We start from the raw sequence: 23,379 nt of genomic DNA, 5'->3' as shown, positions 1-23,379 counted from the left end.
TCGTGCCCTATATTGGTCCCATCATACAGCCTAATAATAAGCAATGGTAATAAACCTAGCTACAGTACCTGCAAAAATCCAATCAACAACACTCAAATCGATTCAGCCATTAATGATAAGGTTGAGTAAGTTTATTTGGAAAGATGCCAACAGATAAATGAGCTTTAACAAATCTGTTATTTTCTTTAAATAAGGTATGCTGAAAATAGCATTATTTGCAGTAAAAAATCTCACATTTATTGAATTACGAACTTAACGATAACAATTTTTTATTCTCTAGCTATGGCAAAAAAAAAACATTCAACATTCACTATGAAATAAATTTTGTTTTCTCGACATTTATTCCAAGTTTTCCACCCCCGAAAAAAAATTTGTATTGCGAGTTACTACAACAAGCCTAGGTATACTTGTTGCCAACAGCGCGCTAAAATTTCACATCAAAACAAACAAAAATTAGGGGAATGTCGTCGTGGTTGGGCCGCCTTTTTGACATTCGCCCATAACTTCCGTTTTAAAAAGAATTTTCATAAACTTAATAGATCGTTGGAAAGGTCTAAGAATAAGCTATACTTCTGGAAAATTTTGAACTGATTGCTTAAAAAATAATAAAGTTATAGGCATTTACGTGAAGACAAAAAATGTTGTCATACTCGGGCCACGTTGTACAGGTTGGGCCACCGCTCTTAATCCAAGAAATACGTATTGAAATTCTATGTAGAGACATCATACATAAGAATGAATTTCGTGAACAACGGCCCATATAAGTATAAATATCCTATTCTTAATAACATCTTCGCGAAATTTTTGGTGATCTTGTAAAATCAATAATACTATAATCGCGTTTTCCGATGGGTACTACTGCAATGAAAAATCAACAACAATCTAGGTTTTTATTGTACTAATTAGGCTTTATTTCATCACATTTCCCGCGACTGACGTTCTCTAGCGAAAATTGTGCTTCTGTGCTTAAAATTATGGTGGCCCAACCATGGCTACAAAAGTGGCCCGACCTTTACAATAAGCGCTTTTGTAGCATTTACTCCCTTACCCTACCCAAACACCTAACTGGACGGGATTTTTCAATAGCATTCGAATAGAGTACAACACACTTTATAAATTTTCAATATTTATCCCGATAATTGCATTTCATGAATCATTTCTTGAAGAAAAGTTAACTGCACCTGTAAAACTTTTTTTGTATTGTTCCAATCAGTGAATTCAGTACGCGTGTTTTGAATACACGATTGAAACTCACAATATAGTGAAAAGTTAGCTGTCACAGTAAGAAGTTTTACAATGCTTGTACAAAAATATCACGAGTTACTAAAACTGAAAAAATCGTGGTGGCCCGACCATAACAGTGGCCCGACGATAACCACATTACCCTACACCATCAACATGGAAAGCAGACACCCTCTATATGCACACAAAACACGAGTTAGACTTCAACGTAGTGTCACCGCAGCAACCGTCTAGGTTTTCTTCTTTTCATGGCGTGCACGCCATAGTAAAATGAATAACACTGGACAATAAAATAACATGAGTCATAGAATTCCACAGAAATTTTTGAATAACCACCACCACCGACCGAAGAGAGCACGTCACTTTTGCAATCTTTTACGTCACCGGCAAAAAACTGAATTGCGGCTTACTCTAACAACGTGGTTTCATAGCAGCTACAGCATCCTTTCAGGAGGCCGACATTCATTGATTTTCCCATACCCGTGGCCAGCAACATTGCCGTACCACGACCACGACGGTCTAGGCGTGCGAAAATCATCACTTGAATCAACAACGCTCTTAACGAGAGAGTCATCATCATCAGCACGGGTACGCGTGTTGCAGCTCATCTCGTACCTTTCGCGAACTTCGTGGTTCGAAATTCCAATCTCATCAGCACACATTCACACCCATGAATACTCCTGCTAATTTCACTTGCTTGCTCCACCACTCTATCCACAAAGTATCACAGGAAACCGACACGCTCAAAATTCATATCATCTCATACCAGTAAATTTCCGCCGTTGGCCATTCCAGTTAAGAAGCAACGATCAATCAGCCTCGGGAAGCACACCTGGCTGCAAATCGAATCGCATGCCTCTTGAATGAGTGACTGAACGATACGCAACAAAACAACCTATTTCGCAGGTTATAACAGGGCGGTAACAAATCTATCGCTCGCCTGCCACGAAACGCGCACTGCACTAGACTAAAAGAAGCGATAAACTTACCGAAGGTCTACGTCTGAATGAGACTGCCTACGCAATCGTACGAAACAATCTCATGCACGTTCCCACACTCACTCATATTGGGTCGGCCGACCGACAGCAGCGGTTGAATGGATTCACTAGAGCTAGCTGTATTGGTGGGGCAGTAGCTCCGTTGAAGAGCCCTTCAAGTGTATTTTAGCACGAAAAAAATGGAACGGCCGGAACTATGAGCCATCGGTAATGTTTTTGCCCAATTGGTTGCTTTGGAAAACTAGGTAGATCAAATAACATCATTTTTGTGCCAGAACACCGTATGTAAAGTGAGTGATCTAAAATGACAAGTCACAAGTGGGTTACAGCACTATGAATGAATCCGCATATCTTCCAGGTCACTACCCTATTGTTATGTGGCAAGCACGTTTCATTCATGAAAGTAAATGACAAAGTGTAAAGTATTCCTACGAGTATGTTGGCACCGTTGGCCTTTGGCAGCGATGCTAATCTTTTCACTATGTGGAAGCTGTTCATCAAACCAGACATGCATGGATATTTTTTTCGAGCGCCAAACTTGGCGTTCTAGTGGTAAAAGTCTTAGTAGAATTTGTGAATAATAAAAGTCGAAACTTTTCCTTTTAGTTCTACTATTTACCTTTTAGGCTTCACCATCTGTTTGGAGCAAGCACTGCTAAAACCAGCAAAAGTTTAACGTTTTCAATGCTATTTCTTTCAAAATCATTTGGGAACACTGGTCACTGGACAATTAGACGGTAGAAATCAAACAACCCAGAGAATTCCAGAGCTCTATTATGAACGTACTACAACACAGGATCGTAAAAAACACGCGACATATCACTGACGCCGCAAGGTAAACATGTAGCTTGAAACAGCTGCCCATTGTAAATTACTAATATGTCACTATGATGATTGCAGATTAATGACACACAAGAAAGTGAAACTGTCGATGACAATTTATGATCAAGAAAATTGAGAGCTAAAGGATATCGGCGAAAGTGGCAACACGTTGCAGAATAGCAAATGCATTAATCACGGCCTTTACAAAGCTCAAAAAGACAGGAGAATATTGTATGTTACTTTTCCATTTTGCATTCTAAAATATTTTGATCATTTTCTTATGTCATTTGGTTTCGATTTTGACATTTTTTCCATTTACGAGAAAACGCTATCTGGTTTTGTTCCATGCAAGCAACAGTATCTCATTTCAATAAAGGAGAAAGCGTTAGTTAGAATGGGTAATTTGGATTGTCAAATAGAGGTCGACAACAACAGCTTGGCTTATAGACAGCCTCAGACAATTCTTAAACGTACAAATCTTACACACGGGAGATTCGTTGACAAACGAGTTGCCATGCGTTCAACTGCAGACTTTCGATGTCACAGGACATTAAGATGTCACATGACTTTTAGCATGGGTTTATTCTAAGGCTACTCCACATTATTTATTCAACCAGAATTTTGCGTAACCAAGGATGATACCTCTTACCAGGGAGAGTAGTAAAAGTGGTGCTTGCTCGAGAAACGTAATGAGGCCTCTTGTCCATAGGTCCTTTACAACTAACTTTCACACTCCCTGGCTCTAGCTGGATGGAACATATTTGTAAGTATGAAAGAAATAGTAGCAAAGTGCGGAATACAAGAAAACACCTGAATGATAAATATAGGAATAGATCGATATTCCACGGTGACCTGTCAAAATCGAAAACAGTTGCCAAATCGACAATAGCGAACGTTACTAAAGCATTTGGGGAACGCAAGGTTTTAGAGGACGAAGGCCATTGGATAGTCCAACAACGAAAACTTTTGAATTACATTTCAAAGAAACTACAGCAAGTAAAACATGAATCTCAGAAGAAATATTACAAACCTCTATTTTTTGAGACGGATTGAACTTTGGAGAAACATTAATCAGGTTATTGGCATTAAATGGACAATCAACATCCGATGGTTTAGCTGTCGCCAATTCCTTCGCTGAGTTCTCCAGTGCGATTGGACCCCAACATGCGCCAGTTATCCAAAGCCTAAGGACATAAAAGGGCCCAAGCGGAGAACCATGGCGTCGGGGAAAGCGATTTCGACGGTGCAACAAACGGGGAAGAGGTGCCAGCCCCAACGATAGGCGAAGTTAAGGAGGCCATCATGCAGCTAAAGAACAACAAATCAGCTGGAAAAGATGGCATCGGAGCAAAGCTTATTAAAATGGGACCAGAAAAGCTGGCCGTTTGTCTACACCGACTAATTGTTAGAATTTGGGATACGAAACAGCTACCGGAGGAGTGGAAAGATGGGGTTATCTGCACGATCTATAAAAAGAGCGACAAGTTGGACTGTGAGAACTATCGAGCGATCACCTTTCTCAACGCCGCCTATAAAGTGCTGTCCCAAATCATTTTTCGCCGTCTATCACCAATTGCGAATAGATTTGTGGGAACTTATCAAGCCGGCTTCGTCGAAGATCGGTCTACAACGGATCAAATATTTACACTGCGGCAAATCCTTCAAAAGGGCCGTGAATAAAGAGTTCCCACGCATCATTTATTTGTTGACTTCAAAGCCGCATATGATACCATCAACCGTCAACCATCAACTGAAAGAGCTATGGAAAATCATGGACGAGAACAGCTTCCCCAGGAAGCTCATCAAACTGATTAAATCTACGATGGATGGTACACAGTGCTGTGTTCGGATTACGGGTGGATTGCCAAGTTCATTCGAATCACACAGATGGTTTCGTCAAGGTGATGGTCTTTCATGCCTGCTGTTCAACATAGCGCTACAAGGTGTAACCGAGCGGATATCAATGGCGCGGGGCACGATATTCAACAAATCTAGTCAATTCGTCTGCTTTGCCGATGACATGGATATTATCGGCCGAACATCTGTGGCGGTGCCTGAACAGTACACCAGACTAAAGCGCGAAGCAGAAAAGATTGGGTTAAAGATAAATACGTCTAAAACAAAGTACATGCTGGCCAGCAGAACCGAGGCCGAACGACACCGCTTGGGCAGTAGTATATTGATCGACTGCGATGAGTTTGAGGTAGTTGATGAATTTGTCTACCTTGGCTCACTGGTAACGGCGGACAATGATACCAGCCGTGAGATTCGGATGCGTATTATCAGCGGAAGTCGTGCTTACTATGGACTCCACAAGCAATTACGGTCGAGCAGACTAAAAAAAAGCCATGGGTTTATATCGTCTTTAGACATTACCCTTCTTTATCGACAGACTTCGCAGCCGGCTGTTAGAGTACAGGAAAATTACGGGGCTAGTGCAACAATCCTACTGACTCGAACTAGCAAGCACCGCCTAGCCGAGATTCGAACATACGTCGAGTAGACTAAGTCCCCGTAAAAAGAGCACCCTGTACAAAACGCTTATTAGACCTGCTGTTCTCTACGGGCATGAAACATGGACAATGCTCGAGGGGGACCTGCGAGTGCTCGGAGTTTTCAAACGACGAGTGCTAAGAACGATCTTCGACGGTGTACAGGAGAACGGAGTATGGAGGCGGAGGATGAACCATGAACTCGCACAGCTTTATGGCGAACCCAGTATCCAGAAGGTGGCTAAAACTGGACGGATACGATGGGCAGGACATGTTGCAATAATGCCGGACAACTACCCTGCAAAGATGGTGTTCGCCTCAAATCCGGTAGGAACAAGACGACCAGGAGCGCAGCGAGCAAGATGGTTAGACCAGGTGGAGCGAGATCTGGCGGAGAGTACTCGGTTTCCGAGGAATTGGAGAGCGGTAGCCCTCAACCGAGTTACATGGAGAAACTTTGTTCAACAGGCTTTGTCTTAGGACGGCAAGCCACCTAACTAACTAACTAACTAAACTAAGGACATAAATAAATTTAATACAGTACAGTGGTTGGTAAATGGTTGGATAATGCGTAAAACAGACCCCATAGCGGTCCTTATCCACTTATCCAGCAACCCCTATCCCTACCTCCACGTGCTACCAGCAGGAATACGAGCATCCTTAGCGGAGATCGGGTAACCAACCCCGGTAGAAACTAAGGTCGTATGCCAACAGGGAAGGAGGTACAGTGTTGCCTCGACACTGTAAGATGGCAGTCCCATCACGAGACTCGGTAGCGTACGCCCTAGTACGGGTACCTATCTAAACTCACTAAACTAAAACTAAAAAGAGTCAAGAAAATTCTACTCGGAACATTCGGCATGGACAAAGGCGACGAAATAAGGACATGGAATGGAGACTTGGTACCTGGAACTGCAGATCGCTAAATTTCGTTGGTAGCGACAGGGTGCTGCTCGATCAGTTAGAACCCCGAAATTATAGCATCGTGGCACTGCAGGAGATCTGTCGCAATGGCAAGAAGGTGTGGATGATCCGTGGCGGCAAAGCCCAGTGTTTCCAGAGCGGTGGAACGACCAACGAGCTGGGAACGGGCTTCGTAGTGTTGGGCAAAATGCAGGATCGCGTAATGGACTGGAAAGCGATCAACGAGATGATGTGCGTATTGAGGATAAAGGCCGTTTCTTCAACTACACCATCATAAACATGCATTGTCCACACGAAGGTAGACCCGACGACGAGAAGGAAGCGTTCTATGCGCAGCTGAAGGCAACGTACGACAGCCGCTCACGACGGGACATGTCATCGGGGATATGAATGCCCAGGTCGGCAGGGAAGCAATGTATAGACCCGTGATCGGACCCTATTGCCTGCCCACACCGACACGAACGATAGTGTATTGTACAAAGTAGTAAGCATTAAAGAAATAACGACAAAGTGCGGAATACAAGAAAACATCTGAATCATCACGGTGATCTGGCAAAATCGCTAGACGTTTCCAAATCGACTGTAGCGAACGTTACTAAAGCATTTGAGGAAGAGAGTCTCTAAGTTTCTACCACAAGACTTGAGGAGCATTTACCATGCTTTCTCATCTAATCCTAGTTCCAATATCTGGTATCCATTCGGGCTGCTGCTACAAAGACACGCCAAGCGATACAAATTAAGTCTCTGAATGTGGTGTCCAATAAACCTCATCTGTATCCTACCTTGGACTTGTACAACAATACCAATGCTTCCATTCGACCAAAAGCAGCTCTGCGTGAGAACCAGCGTTTTTGTCAAACCCACAGTCCTATGTATGACTTGTTCATCACAATCAAACCACAATCAACATTCGTTGTCCAACAGGAAAGGCCAAAAAATCCGCCGGATATTACAATAAAATATGTTTAATTGCCTGATCTGATAGCCTAATACCAGCATATCTGTACTCAAAACTGACCAGAAATCGACCAGACAGGTCGAAGCCATCCTTCTAGGATAAACATCAGGCAGCTAGATAGCCCGCAATCTACCGAAAAATACGCGGGAATACTGGATGAGGCATTGCCCTCTTCCAATTAGGTGCTTCAAATCTCGAAAACGGCTGGAGCAGGATTCGCTCGGCCATCGGAGAGGCCGCTACCAGAGGCACTAGGAGAACATCCCCGAAGTACTCAAAATGGGGAATGGGGAATGCCAACCAGCGGTGGAGAAAAAAAACTGCTTGGAAAAATTATCTGAGCATTGCCATTAAATTTTCAATAAAGTATTACAGGAAATTTGAGACGGCCATTTTTTAAAATATTTTTTACTTTTGTGTAGGAAATTTCATGAATTTCTGCAGCCTTTCGATCCAATTTGTACGATAGTTTTGGAAAATAACCTCCTAAAACATGAACAAATTCTTTTTAGCGTCATTTCAATTTTAACTCATTCCGACTGATTTCGTCCTAATGATGAAGAATACTTATTCAAAGTAGTAATTTTATTCCTTCATCACCACTGCAAATAAAGTTGATTCAGGTAACATATTCTTATTCTTAAACTGTGCATCCTACGCGCAAAGAATGCGTTTGAACATGTAGAAATAAACAGATATTATTATATGTCATAGTAGTAGGTGGTACAGCTAAGGATCGCGATTTTTAATACGCTGCGACACATATAACTGCGGTCTAATGCGCAGCTCTTCTTCCTTCAGGGTAAATCTGCGTATTTTGGAACAAAAATTTATATCACTTCGCGCTGTAGGTCGCGTTTAACCAGATTTTATGTCAGATCCATTTACAACACCGCTTTTCAAACCGGTAGCGACATGTAGTAGTTTAAGTTACATGTACACAAAGTACGCATATTATCCCAGTCGCGCAGTGTAACGTCCAGTCGCGACCAAGCGTGTAAACAAACAAAACTAAAACAGCGTCAGCTACAAACCCAAACTAACGAGAAAAAGTAACAACAGCAGCAGCAAAAAAACAAACCTGTGTGTAAATCAATCCGACTTTGGTTATTCTACTGAAACTACCTCCTTTTCCATTCAAACATGACGCAATACGATATGCATATTAGATCGGCGGAGTGCACCACGCAACTTCGAACTGGCTTCGGTTTGGCCATATACAATTATTGAGTGCAGTGGTGCATAGGGAATGCGTTCAAACAGAAATGCACTGCTGCTAATTGGAAAAGCACTCAGACTATAACTTTCGTCGAACTTGAGTAGGAGAACCTTTTTCTTTACAGTCGATCCAAAATGGTCAATAAACTGCTTGCGTTGAATAAGCTGATACTTCGAGCAAATGACGGAGTAGTCAGTCAGTGTAGAAATTGATACTTCAAATCACAGTCAACTGTTGTTAAAGAATGTTTTCTGAATAAGACAAGAAATAGTGCAATAAAACACCAGACTTATCTATTTTCAAAATCAACAGAATAGATTGTGAAATGCACAAAACGTAGGTCTATGGAGACGAAACTATAAAAACATGTAGACTATAAACAGGAAACCAATCACATCGATTTATAAATATTGATCAAAGCTTTAAAGGTGGAATATAAGGCATTTACGTTCATGGCAATACAAATCTATCGACTGAATTCTGATGGTTTCTGTCGTAAATGTATAATTTCAGATTTTTAAATATTAAGTGCAGGGAAAACGACTCATGTCTTCTATTTAATTCATATGATTTTGTCAACAAAAAACACAGACATAAATATGCATATTTCGAGTGATTATGTCATCCAGCAGGTGAAAAACTTTCAATCGGCACCGTCTCTCAAAGCGGACACCTCCGCAGAGCTGGAAATAAATTGTAAAACAACCGGTTTCTTCGAACGCAGAGATTTGATTGGCTAATATGAGAAGCAAAATTACAACCTAAATACGCAAAAAAACCGTCCGAGCGAGATCGTGAAATTTCATGGTCCCGTCAAGGTTAAAGTCCCAATCGGATGCCTTTCCCGGCAGTAGACATACTTTATATGGTATCCTTAAAATCGAAATCAACAATATAACCAGCAACGAGAAATAAACCATTACGGTTCGGCTACCCACGCAGAGAGTGACAAGGCGAACGTTTAGTCAAAACAGGAACTAAACTGAGAAATTGAATTTAGTTTTTAATATACCTACTAGAAAAATTTATTGCCGCATCGGTAGATTGCAATGGTAGAAAGGCGTTTCGTGACCGTAGCATGAAATCAGCCATGAATTCGTTGTTCAACCTGATTTTGTCTATAACAGAGGCAACGGGCGTATGTTGTGCAACACATTACTTTTACTTCCTCACATATTAGACATAAAATTTTAATTTAAACATGAAACTCAACATCAACTTACCGGAGAAATCCGTTGAATCAGCATCTACGTCGAGCGAACAACTACCAATAGAGTCGACGCTTCTATCCATATTCCTCTGGAGGACTCCGGATAGAAGCCGATACTACTGCGAGAACTGCTGCTTCGCCAGTCCTATTATTCAACTTTTTCAAGGAAAACAACTCAAATTTCGCTTCAACTGTTATCACGTTTGCACTGAATCAACTTCCAAATCGTGTGCCAAAAGTTGCACTAAAATTTATAACCTTGTTTGTAATCACTACGTGCTAGACACAGACGGCCAAATAATAAACACAAATTGCTCTATTAGCAAATGAAAAATTCAACTCACGTTCAACACACTACTGGCAATGTTATTACCCAACACTACTCGCAAGCCACTGATGAATTTATGCACTCGTATCCCAATTTCCGAAAACCAGTTATGCACCGTTGCTGCAAGTCGAGCACTTTGCTGCTGCAATCACAAACCAGCAATGATTTTGAAAGCTCGCCAACTTTGTTCTCCACGGATTTTCCTTTCAAAGATTTTCCGCCTCCTTCAAAGTGGCGCAGATCAACAGCAACTGCACCAGACGGGAGTCTCAGAGCTTAGCTCAAGAGAAAATATTCCTTCTTTTTTCGGGTGAACTCTAATTTGAATTTCGGAATGTCTTCCACCCGGACCGGATGGAGTTTGAGCACTGCTGCGGCGTGCAGCTAAAACGCACAGTCTATGTCTACCTATTGCCGATGCTGCCGGCGTTGCTGTAGTTGCTGTCGTTGCCGCTGACTGCGTGTCACATCGCCAGTGCAGCTATAATTGAACATTCTCGGAATCACTCGCTATTCGTCTGCCTCAGGAAAAAACACTTCACACTGCTTCTTTCTCCGGGGAATGGATACCGGCGACTAAACCGATGTAGCAAATCGGAACAGCTCGACGCTGCCTGACGCTGCTGCACTGCAGCCGAGCTGCCGGAATCGTGAGTGGAAAATCTCTCTGAAAATAAAAGAAAGAAATAAAAACATATATAAATGAACATCTAATGATCTGCTTGCGGCAGTCAGCCACAGCGGTATTGGAGTTTTACAACTATAGTGCAGTGCACATAGGTTGAGAAGGGGAGGGGGCGGTAATTCATTTCTTTCTTTTCCAGGTCAGTTGGCAACAGTTTTGGATATAACTCATCGATCTGGCTCAAGTGGCATGTTCTTCGCTGAAGATGAAAAGTTTGGTTTTCACAGATAAAACTTATGTTTATGTAGTTGTCGTTAGAAATTCGACACCGTTTAGTATGAAGCGCATAAACCATTTAACAGTTGTTGTCTGTTATTGTTTATTCATTAATAATTCATGCCAAACTGTTAACGTGAATGCCTTTCGGCTGTGGGATTTATGCTTCATTTTGACAAACGTTTCGAAGGTGAGCTAATGGACAACATAACCTTTTATTAACTGTGTTTAGACGAACTGGTTACTGCCATAAAAAGACCTCCCTTTAGACAGGTCTTAGTTAATCGGACTTGCAAAAGTTTGGGCTCCATCCAAAATGACGAAGAAACTAGCACATGAAATATGTAGTACAACCATAAAAAATGTACTATCCAAATTTAAGGGTGCATATCGTAAAAGCGATTGATTCTGTGCATGATGCCAAATTCTGCACATCCCAGATTTCAAAGTTTCCAAATTCCTGCAAATTTTTATCACAATTAACACAACTAGGAAAATATGCGTACATAGAGTTATTCATTTGAAAATGCTGTAATTTTCAAGGAAAATACGCAGGTGCGCAGAATTAAGGACCATGCGCAGAATGAGGTGCATTTACGGTACTTCGATTTTGTCAAAAAAAATTTCCTTAAAAAAATTAGGCAAGGGGCTTTTATTTGGTCCTTTGGATCCCCTTACTGAGTTCAAATAGTACTAAAGTCATCATTTTGGCTAACCTTTCATTCATTCATTCATAACTTTTAAGCTACTGAAGCGATTTTAACCATTTTGGTAGTAAACAAATGGTATTAAACTAATAATAATTTTTAGATTTTAGAAGATTGTTATTGTTAGCATGGTCGGAAGGTAGGAAATACACAGCTGAATAATGCACTGGAGGCGCCAAGTATATTGCTTTCAGTTGCGAAAAAGCAAATATATCTGTTTATTCCTGGTTATCGTAATCATAATGTCAGGTGTTTGACCAATTGCATAAGCTGCTGAGCTTTGTGAAATGACTGAGATCACATCTCAAGGTCAGCGCCTTTCTGTCCCACAAGGAAGTAATCTCGAACCATTGCTTTTTTCATCCAGTACGAGCTCATCATCAGCGCGTAAGTCCACAATCATCTTATTCAGCCGCAAAACAAACACGATTATGTTACAACATAACAACGTGGTTGGTAAACAACTAGATAATGCGGACCCTACGGTGGTCCATAGCCTCTTATCGAGCAACTCCTACCCCCACCTTCTCGTGGTACCAGCCGGAATACGACCAACCTCGGGGAAAACCAAGGTCATATGCAGACAGGCTCTTTCGAGCTTCGTTGGTCCTCCGGCAGTACTGTGGGGTTGATCGCGGGCCTTGCAAGCTAGGAGTATTAAAAAACCAAAGCAACGAACTACGTAAGTAATAACTCGGATCGGAACAATCGGCAAAGACCCAGGCGACGAAAATGGACTAACGATTGAAAATTAGGAACATGAACCTGTTGGTCTCTGAGTTTCCTTCGAAGTACCCATGTGCTTTTTCAAGAAGTGAAGAGCCGCAAGTTCAACATTATTGCGCTGCACGAGTTATGGTGGAAAAGAACGATAGTACGTACATATAGGAATGGCCACACCATCTACCAAAGCTGTGGGAATACACAAGAGCTGGGCACAGTGAGATGCAGAAGCGGGTGATCGGGTGGTGGCCCATTAATCCCCGAATGTGATTCTTCAGGGTGTCGGTTGTCCAGGGAAAATAAAATTCCTCTACTTGTCCAGGTTTTTCCAGGTGTATTTCGAAAAAATCCAGATGCACAATATTAAATTCTCATTAAATTCTCATCTCAGTGCACTGCAATTTATGAATGAATTGTTTTGAAGGGTAGAAAACTGAAAAAGACAAACACTTTTTGAAACGATGGTTCTACAATTGATGAAGGGGCGGTAGGAAAAGAAATGAAAATTTGGTGAAGGAGAGGAAGAGCGGAAAGGAAATGAGGAGGGAGGATATTGGTAGCTACGCTTGACAAGTAGTCATTTTGACTCCTATCTTTTGTCCAATGCTGCAAGGTACATGAGTCGAACCAAGCTATAATCTGAGATTGTAACCGGATTCGAACCCACAACATCCGCCAGGGCATGTGGTTCGCTGGTACTTGTACCTTTGAACCATAGAGGCGCTGGACAAAAGGAGACTGCGAAATCCACTTATCAAGATAGCGATGCGTTTTGGTTGGGTTATAGACACAAATTGTGCCTCTTCCTACATCTATTGCAGATTACCACCGAGCGAGAAGTTTAAATCTAACTGGTTTTTACTGGCAGGACGCCGACACTATGCATCGCGGCTAACACACGCTGACAGACGAACAACGTCACGTGCAGTTGATGACTGACGAGGCCAATTTCAGCCTCTCTGGCGGTGTTAATAAGCAAAATTGTCGCATTTGGGGAACGGAGAATCCTCACGAGATTCACGAAATGCCTTTGCATGACCGGAAAATAACTGTGTGGGCCGAGATTTGCGCCAAAACCATCATTGCACAGTGGTCCAGGAGACCATTTTAGGCGGAAATTAAGGTTTCTAGCCTAAAATTGACTTTCCAGACAAAACTTGTGTTCGATAAAGTTGTTGCATGTAGAAAGGCGCTCATTTGGGTGCAATCAAATTTTAGGGTGGTTCTTATTTTCAAACAAATCGAAAATCTAACTTTTTTATTTTGAAAATTAGAAGTAAACATTGTTCGTCAAAGTTGTAGATCTGTTAATTTCAAGCAATTTGAAAAAAATTTTTTTTGTTGTATCTCTTCAATTGACTGATTTGGAGCCATTTTTCTAAATCGATTTAGGGTGACTCTTAAAAAAACGGTTTTTTCTTTGTAACTTTTTAATAGCGAAGTTCTCGTGAATGTTGTCTTCAGATGACTTTTAGAACTCTTGAAGACAAAAGTTTTGCAGCATAGAGCGTGCTTATACATTAAGCCAATCATGAGTAATTAGCGTTTTTATTTATAAAATACGCCCTTTTCAAATGTTGATATTTTTAATGGGGGCAAACCAAAAAAATATTTTTTTATGGCATTTTGAAGGGCTTACTTTGCTGTTTACTATATACACGACTTGAAGATATGTTATTTTTTATCTCGAATAAATTAAATATGAAAACATCAAGTTTTACATATAACTGAACGCTTTTGAATCTAAATTTGGATACAAGCATGAACTAGCAGGTACTAAATTGCATAAAGATGGGTTTTTTGGTTCAAACATTATTCCAGTGTAACAAAAAATACCTTTCTTCAATATTTCTTTTATTGAAAGCATCTGCAATGCTTCGTTTTTTGGCAACTAGTCAAGGCGTATATGTTTCGTGACTTTTTTGAACAGCGTGACTTTTTACAGTATTACCCATAAAAATTACAAGATTTTCAGAGTTATCAAACACTTTTATTGATTTATTTATTTGCTTCAATTGTGGCCTGACTATTGTATGCGGTTGTTTATATACTAATGGTTGAAACTATTTATTGATTTTCAGTATTTCAATTAACTTGAGATACTGAATGCGCCTCCCATGTGCCCTCGATGTAAGACGCTGGTTTAAAAAGCCAGTCATCGTACGCTTGAATCTTGGCTGGGAGAGGTTGTTGGAGTCAATAGGATCGTAGCTCTAGCCCCGCAATTCTATACTCTAACAACTGGCTGCGAAGTCTGTTGTAAAAAACTGGAAGGTCAAGTTTCGATAACGGAATGTAGCACCTAGGCTTTGCTTTATTTTGTCAATTAATATAAAAGGCAAGAACTGACATTATAATTAAAATTAATTTTTTACATATTTCAAGCATTTCTGAATTTTAGTTAATAAAGAGATAAAATATTATACACGTATAATAAATTACAGGATTAAATGTCGAACATATTCCTTGAGAGCAAGTTCCGAATGTTTTGGAGAGCGTTTGCTTGTCAAGGGTATGACCGGGTCAGCAATCACGAGAAGTCTTTTGAAGATATTTTCCAAATTTTTTTTCTCTTAAGGTAGAAAACATAGAAAATACAATGAACAAAAAGTGTGTAAAAAGGCTTTAATGAAGCAACGCGTAATGCCTCGACACCCCTCGAGCAACAAGTGGCAATCTGAAACATGATGTCACTGCCATCGCTAATATGTAACTACAGCACGATGTAATATTGGAAATGGTGAATGCATATTATTATGCGTTTGGCAAATTAGTAATGGAGGGCGCCACCGACAAATTTTACACACAAAAAATCAACTACTTCCTTCGAGCCTGTTAGTCTGTTCTCTGTGATTGAAATTCCTTGCGTGACCCTCTCCCCACTTCCAAATGCTCTTGTTTCTACACTCACTAGCTTCTTCGGAAAACATCCCGATTGGAACTAACGAATGCCTTATTATTTTGCCTTATGCCGCGGTATTTGACTTCAACGTTTTTCTTGGACACTTTTCAGGTAAATAAGTGTCTTCATGCCCAAGTGGTAAGCGTTCTTTAGTAGTATTTTAGTGTTAACCATGGTGAAGAACATTTTTCTTGTGACCAACATTTTATCAATTTTGGTTGGCATCAAATCTAACATCCTCTCCAGCGTCTTACATCGAGGGCACATGGGAGGCGCATTCAGTATCTCAAGTTAATTGAAATAGTGAAAATCAATAGTTTCAAACATTAGTACATAAACAACCGCATACAATAGTCAGGCCACAATTGAAGCAAATAAATAAATCAATAAAAGTGTTGGATAACTCTGAAAATCTTGTAATTTTTATGGGTAATACTGTAAAAAGTCACGCTGTTAAAAAAAGTCACGAAACATATACGCCTTGACTAGTTGCGGAAAAAACGAAGCATTGCAGATGCTTTCAATAAAAGAAATATTGAAGAAAGGTATTTTTTTGTTACACTGGAATAATGTTTGAGCCAAAAAACCCATCTTTATGCAATTTAGTACCTGCTAGTTCATGCTTGTATCCAAATTTAGATTCAAAAGCGTTCAGTTATATGTAAAACTTGATGTTTTCATATTTAATTTATTCGAGATAAAAAAATAACATATCTTCAAGTCGTGTATATAGTAAACAGCAAAGTAAGCCCTTCAAAATGCCATCAAAAAATATTTTTTTGGTTTGCCCCCATTGAAAATATCAACATTTGAAAAGGGCGTATTTTATAAATAAAAACGCTAATTACTCATGATTGGCTTAATGTATAAGCACGCTCTATACTGCAAAACTTTAGTCTTCAAGAGTTCTAAAAGTCATCTGAAGACAACATTCACGAGAACTTCGCTATTAAAAAGTTACAAAGAAAAAACCGTTTTTTTAAGAGTCACCCTAAATCGATTCAGAAAAATGGCTCCAAATCAGTCAATTGAAGAGATACAACAAAAAAAAAATTTTTCAAATTGCTTGAAATTAACAGATCTACAACTTTGACGAACAATGTTTACTTCTAATTTTCAAAATAAAAAAGTTAGATTTTCGATTTGTTTGAAAATAAGAACCACCCTAAAATTTGATAGCACCCAAATGAGCGCCTTTTTACATGCAACAACTTTATCGAACACAAGTTTTGTCTGGAAAGTCAATTTTAGGCTAGAAACCTTAATTTCCGCCTAAAATGGTCTCCTGGACCACTGTGCATTGGTCCATATTTTTTCAAAGAAAATGAAACTGTCGATGGAAATCGATATCGGTGGATGTTGGCTCATTATGTCTGCCCACGAATGCACGAAAAAGGTCTAGAAGGTTACTGGTTTCAACAGGACGGTGCACCATGCCACACTGCGAACTCAACAACTCAATTTCTGCAACGAAAATTTTCGGGACGTCTGGTGTCAAAAAGAGGCGATATTGACTGGCCACCCAAATCACCTGATTTAACCCCCCTGGACTTCTTTTTGTGGGGTTATCTGACCAGCCACAAACTATTGACGAGCTCAAGGCAAATATTAGTACGGAAATCGACACTATAACACCCAAGATGCTCAAAAAGGTAATGTAAAACGCGGAAAAAAGGAGTCAATTTGTAATTTCTAATAAAGGTGGTCACTTAATTGATACTGTTTTCAAAAACTAAACCAAGAAAATTTTAAGGAACCAAACTAAATAAAAATGCATTACTAATAGAAATCGGTTGTTTTTTCTTAAAGTTATTCAATGTTTTCATACCGACATAAAAGGTGGTGCACCCTGTATTTACATTTTGCAAACAGAACCCCGCATTTAGGCCCAAAAACTGCTTCCAAAATTGGGGTCTCTGACGAAAAGTTAATAACGGCTAATTTCCCGTTAAAATTAGATTATTTTGATAGGTAGCATGTGAAACACACTTTAATGATTTAAAAAAATATATTGGACTCCATTCAAACGACATCCAAATCCATCCAGATAAAAATGAAAATTAAATTTTGAAATATGAAATCTTTATTTCCACAATAATGCATCTCGTAGTAACCTTGTTAAAACAGAATAATTGAAACGCACAATATACGATTCATCGGAAAACAATGCAATCGTTCTTTATTCAAACAAACTTTCCATACCACGACCATCAGTGCACCTACTGCTAATTAAATATTCTCGTCCAAGGCAAATCCAAATGCAAACGCTAGTGGTACTTTTCACCGCAAATGCACTTTTTGCAACGCAATTTCGAGTCACCAACAAGGCACGCACTCTTTCCTTGGGGTGCACAACTATGCAGAAGATATAAATATAAATTAGACTCTTTGGAATACCGCACAAGCACAGAAAAAGGCGACATAAACCATCATTAACACCGGCAGGCAAGAAGCACGAAGAGACCCGTCGGTCGTTTCGTGGATGCACTGAAGACAAGATAATTTTACCGACACGGGGAAAAAGAACCCACAGAAAACGTAGAAACTGGGAGGCGATCTCACTCGCTCGGTTTTGGGGCAATTCGAAAAACGCGAGGATTTAGATAAAAATAGAGTGTTCTATTTTGGACCCCAGATGTAAGCTGTTTCAGCCGTTCAAATGCATCCGTGGCGTGCGACAAACTATCTGCAGCTGCATGCAGCAGAACACCGTTACCTAAGCGGTATACTGATTAGAAGTCGTTTGAAAAATTGTTATATTGAAACATAAATTTCATAACACCACAAAAAATGGTGTTGCTTTTAAGAATTCTGAAGCATACCTATCTTTTCAATTTCTCAAAAACATTCATTTTAAATTTCAGCCTTTCAACGAAAATCCAAAAACTAATGGTGAAAACCGTTACGAAACACTGTAGAAAAGATTTGATGTCCAGAGTCACATTGTCAGTTAAATAATAACTCCCAACGCAACGATCGGCTTACGAATTCTCATCGTTGAGCAATCCAACGATAGGAATCTGTGTTGCGGTGGTTTCAGTTTCAATTCAAAAATGCATCAAAACCACCGAGAGATAACGCCGGAAAAAACCATTTGTGAACTGTGCGCGAATGCAAAAATTATGTCATGACCGAAATGCTCTGTTTGCCGTGCATTAACCGTGAGCAACACACATTGCTGGCCTTTCCGAAATGCCAATTATTTGTTTAGCACTGCCATTATCATCGACATCACCATCATCTTCAATTCACACCAGCAAGGCAGTTGTTGTGTCGAGCTCGAGAAATATGACGTAGGCCGGCCTCTTATTATTGATGCAGCAGCTGCGTGCGGCCGAAACTTGCGTCAACTTCACAACTGCAACTCCAATTGCAATAACGCACGTATTCCTTTGGTGCGTACACTTTGCGAAGGTGCAGCAGTACTACTGACCGTACTGTTGTTGTGCGAAAAACGATACTGAAACCTACAACAGCGAATGCGTGGTGACACAATCTCCAAGGACCAGTCTGAATGATAACGACCAGCAAAATGACTAGCGATCGCTTGAAACTGAAGGTCAAAATAATTCAGTAGTGTTAAGGTGACATCAGAATTTATTTATTAAGATTCCTAACGTAAAATATTCTTAATCAAAGTGTCAGCGCAACACTTCAGTTTGCAAAACTTTACTGAGAATCAAACATCCCACCAGAGGCAAATTTAGGAGAAATGGTGCTACTATAGTCAGTAGGATCGCTGCACTAGACCCCCACCTCACCCACTAATATCTTTTCTCCTCTGCTGGATTCACGATAAAAAATTTATTCTTTGTTCTGTTAAAAGAAGAAGGAGGAGTTAGTTCGTTTATGTACTCTAAATACTCAAATTTCTCCTAGGTTACAGGATCACAACATTAGTTGGATACATTTACATATTATTTATTGAATGTTAAGCATGCAAAGCACTAGAAGCTACGCAGATCTATGTCGCTATTTCAAGACCAGTCACTGAAAATGCGTATTGGCTACAGCTTGATTTAAAACTTGACAGACAATATGTCAAAACATAGACTGTATTAAATCTATCAAAAGTACGTAATAATAGGAAAACCAGAATTTAAACCATCTTCAGCCACGAACGCAAATGTAATTGCTGTGCTAAATGTAATTGCTATACATTTTCCTACACTGATAGTAAATCGGTAACACGTACACCATTTGAAAAACAAATCAGTTTTTTGTTGAAACCGCCAGCAGTCCTCCTTCGTCCGTACGAAGCACAAGATTTTCAGATCGTCAACCCAAATGCTTCAACAGCCAGGTGGAAGCGCAAGGCAGACGTCATTGAAGAAAATCGAGAATATTAACGGTCCCAAATTACTACCTTGCGGCACGTCAAACTTAATCTGGAACTGTTGAGACTTGTAGTATCCTAGTTTTAGCGATTTTTTTTGGAAAAAAAATCAATTAGTTCCTAGGCGCTTTAACTTCACTAAAAGCAGACAATGAATGGCTGACACGATTGAACGAATTGACTTTAATATCGATGTAAGTAGTATCCACCTGATCTAAGTTTGTGTTCATTGAACAACCGGGAAAGAATCCGTCCTGATCAACTGATATGTTACCAGCACCATTGCGCTGTACTGCATCACTTATGAGCAGGGTTGCCTCATGCACAGATTATTCTGTGTTTAACAGATATTTGAAAGAAATCGCCTGTACAGAATCTGTATGCATAGAATACAGATTTTCGCCAAATTACACAGATTAAATAGATTTTTGAGCTTTTACATGAGAGTGAAAGGGACGGAAATAGTCAGCATAATGACTCTCTATCTCTTTCACTCTCATTGTTTTGTATTGGACAGATTTTTGCACAGATATTTTTTCTTGCCGTAGATTGTCAGATTTTTCCAACAAAAAACACAGAATTATATGTGGCATCCCTGCTTATGAGTATTTCAAATACTTAAGATCCTGCACGAAGTGAAGTGATTCCTCGGTAATTTAAAGCATTGCTTTGGGTGAGATTTAGGTTTGGATTAGTTTTGGGTTAGATCTACCTAAAATTGGAATTGAATATTATGTTTATAAAATACTGAATGAACCGTAGATCTCGGTCTGGTAAAAAGGAACGACCTACGAATCAATAAGTGTTGCCTGAATGAAGCTCTCCATACTTTCTCCTTTAATGTCCCATATTTAGACTGGATGTAGATTTAGATTAAACTTGAATTAGATCTGGATTGAATGTGGGATGGATCTAGATTTTAGCTTGGATTGGATTTAGTTTAGATTTTTGTTAGATTTCGACTAGATTTCAATTACTTTTAAACAAGATTTGGATTAGATTTAATTTCGGTTTCAGCTTGGATTTTGGTTAATTATAGATATGAATTCACCTGGCTTAGATTTGAATTGACTGGATTGTATTTTACATTGGGTTTCTATTGACTTTAGGTACGATTTGTATTGAATTTGAATTTGAGCTTAAAATTGAGCTATATTGGGCTGCGATTTGAATTAGCTTCGAGTTTAGATGGATTTGGATTAAACTCAGATTTGAATTAAAATGGATTTGGAGGGGTCAGTCCGCCGGAGGGGCGTAGTGGTTAGCATTCACGCCTCTCACGCCGAGGACCTGGATTCAAATCCTAACCCCGCAGAAGTCACGAATGACCCAAAACTGGCTGGCTTAAGTGACTATAATCTACAAAAAAATTGATTTGGATCGCATATTGGTTAGATTGTGGAATGCATTTCAATTGGATTTCAGAATAGATTGTAAAGGAGGGCCTTACTCTGGAAGACCGAAAAATAATAGATTTCTGTAAATTTTTTTCACATGCTAGAATTATAGCTAAGTGTTGGGGTATTTTGGTTTTGGTTAAGCTATATTTGAAGATATATTTTGTATTTTTTGAATACCAGAATAGAGATTATTACACTGGTGGCAGGTGGGCGCGTGAATGCCCTCTAGAAAATAGTTCCTTACTGGCGGTACGTGCCGGGAACCAACGGAGTATCGTATAACGGATTTTAAGGAAGATTCTGTAGCTTTAGGTCAATACCTAAATTGTTACGTAGCGGTTTTTGAAAATTCGAAAAATTACCAAAATAGCAGCAATTTTTCCAAAAGAAAGGTGTTTTTTCATCAAAAATCGCCAATTAGGAGCTCATAAAAATTTGAAAAATTGAGATATCAAAAAACGGGTGCGTAACAATTTAGATAATTCATTTCTACATGCTGAAAAAAAATTTCAGCCAAATCGGTCCACTACACTCTGAGATACACGTACCGCCAGCTAAAGAAACATGGTTTCGAGGAAAACGCGTTCAAAGTTACGTACAGCAACGGACTTCCCTTGAGGTGACTCCTCAATATTTGCCGTAAGTTTTCTATGAGATCAGATATCAAAAAATCCTTTTGGCATGGCATTTCTGAAGGTATAAGCGTCTCGAAAATGCAAAGGAATAAAATTCGAATTTTCAGACTTTCCAGAGTAGGGTCCCCCCTTAACCTTCCGTTACTCGCGCCAACTTTTGTAACACGGATACTCGCGCGTTGTATTTTGTACAACACTCTTTATCTCGGAATATCTCGGAATCCTGGCCAGGCTTAATTTGCTCATTTTACTTTATTTTTGCTCTTTTGACTACAGTGTCCCAGTCAAACAAAATTCGAAACAGTGACGCACAGGCCAATTGTAGAGTTGATTATTATCTACAATATTGTTGAAGAAAGTATAGTTTTATCTTTTATATTTATGGCGCTATTGGGCTGATACCCCGCTGGTAGCCAAAAGAGCACTCTATTTGCTACCAATGGCATTACACCTCTGTAACGCTATAAATACAAAAGATTAAACTATACTTTCTTCATTAATATTGTTGATAATAAGTAATTCTACACTTGTCCTATAAATCACTTTTTCGAATTCTGTTTGGCTGAGGCACTGTAGTCAAAAGAGCAAAAAAGAAGTAAAAAGAGCAAATCAACCCTAATCCTGGCTATATAGAAAGTTACTGTCTTCAGCAAAGTTAATCAGTAGGTTAATACCTTTCGTTTGGGGGATAGAATTTTATAAGTTTGTCACCAGGCGACGCCAAAACCAGCTGTAAATTGTACATCTTACAATTGCGGCCATATACAATTAGCTGTATTCGGAAAGATCCTTTTATCGTTCCTAAATGATGTAGCATTCTACTGATTAAATTTTTTTCTAGCAGTTATCATATTTTCTAAGATATTTTTCACATAAAACATCTCATCACATAAAGTATGATAACATTTCTGCTGTTGGCAGAAAGAAGGGCATCTGTGGTTAGAAACTAGGGCCGATGTGGTGTTTTGATTTACTTGGGCTTGGGATGTTTAGAAACTTTTTTGCACAGTGATGATACATAGTGTGAAAATTGGATACTTCCGTTTATCAGCCTAACATTTTTGGTCTACTAAAACATTTTCTGAAAACAGGATCTCACAAATAAACAGATTCCGTAGATAGAACCCATTCAGAAAACGTGCCCATACACTAGCGTCGTGAAGTCCCGAAATTATAAACTTTTGCACACCTGTGGAATGACCATCAACTGCTGAATAGCTTTGCAGAATACAGAAACCATTTTCCCTTATGAAGAAATAAGAGAAAATTCCAGTAGGAACCAAGTGCGGTACCCCTCACACGCCGCTTCTGTGATTTCGGTTTATGCTCATCTATTTTGCTGAACAGTTTAAAGCATTAATGTATTGAATAATTATGTCATTTTGTTCATAATAAGTTTATTCAAGAATACATTTTGGTTTGACATCGATCTGTTACAAAATGGCATCCAAAAATCTACAAGTGTTGTACAAAATACAACAGCGCGTGTAACGGAAGGTTAATTTAAATTAGATTAGATTTGTCACGGATTTTTTATTGGATTTGAATAGGATAGGATATGAAATAAGTTTTAGATTGGATT

At 39.4% G+C, this 23,379-nt stretch overlaps 1 protein-coding gene across 2 annotated transcripts in view; it reads right to left on the bottom strand.

Moving 5' to 3' along the window:
* Positions 1 to 23,379, bottom strand: part of LOC128742292 (uncharacterized) — an 88,992-nt gene that overhangs the window by 26,688 nt on the left and 38,925 nt on the right. Inside the window, exon 3 of one of the 2 annotated variants that reach the window (XM_053838618.1) lies at positions 9,879 to 10,860. In XM_053838618.1, coding sequence (XP_053694593.1) covers positions 9,879 to 9,948 — 70 coding nt within the window. In that variant the 5' untranslated portion in view covers positions 9,949 to 10,860. Of the gene's footprint in view, positions 1 to 1,857; positions 1,965 to 9,878; positions 10,861 to 23,379 lie in introns of those variants that run through there. The other variant, XM_053838619.1, reaches the window with a different exon arrangement.

The sequence above is a fragment of the Sabethes cyaneus genome, chromosome 3 (assembly GCF_943734655.1).
Source record: "Sabethes cyaneus chromosome 3, idSabCyanKW18_F2, whole genome shotgun sequence".
Classification (NCBI taxonomy): Eukaryota; Metazoa; Arthropoda; class Insecta; order Diptera; family Culicidae; genus Sabethes; species Sabethes cyaneus.
The sequence above is the reverse complement of the archived record's forward strand: the minus strand, read 5'-3'. Positions and strand labels throughout refer to the sequence as shown.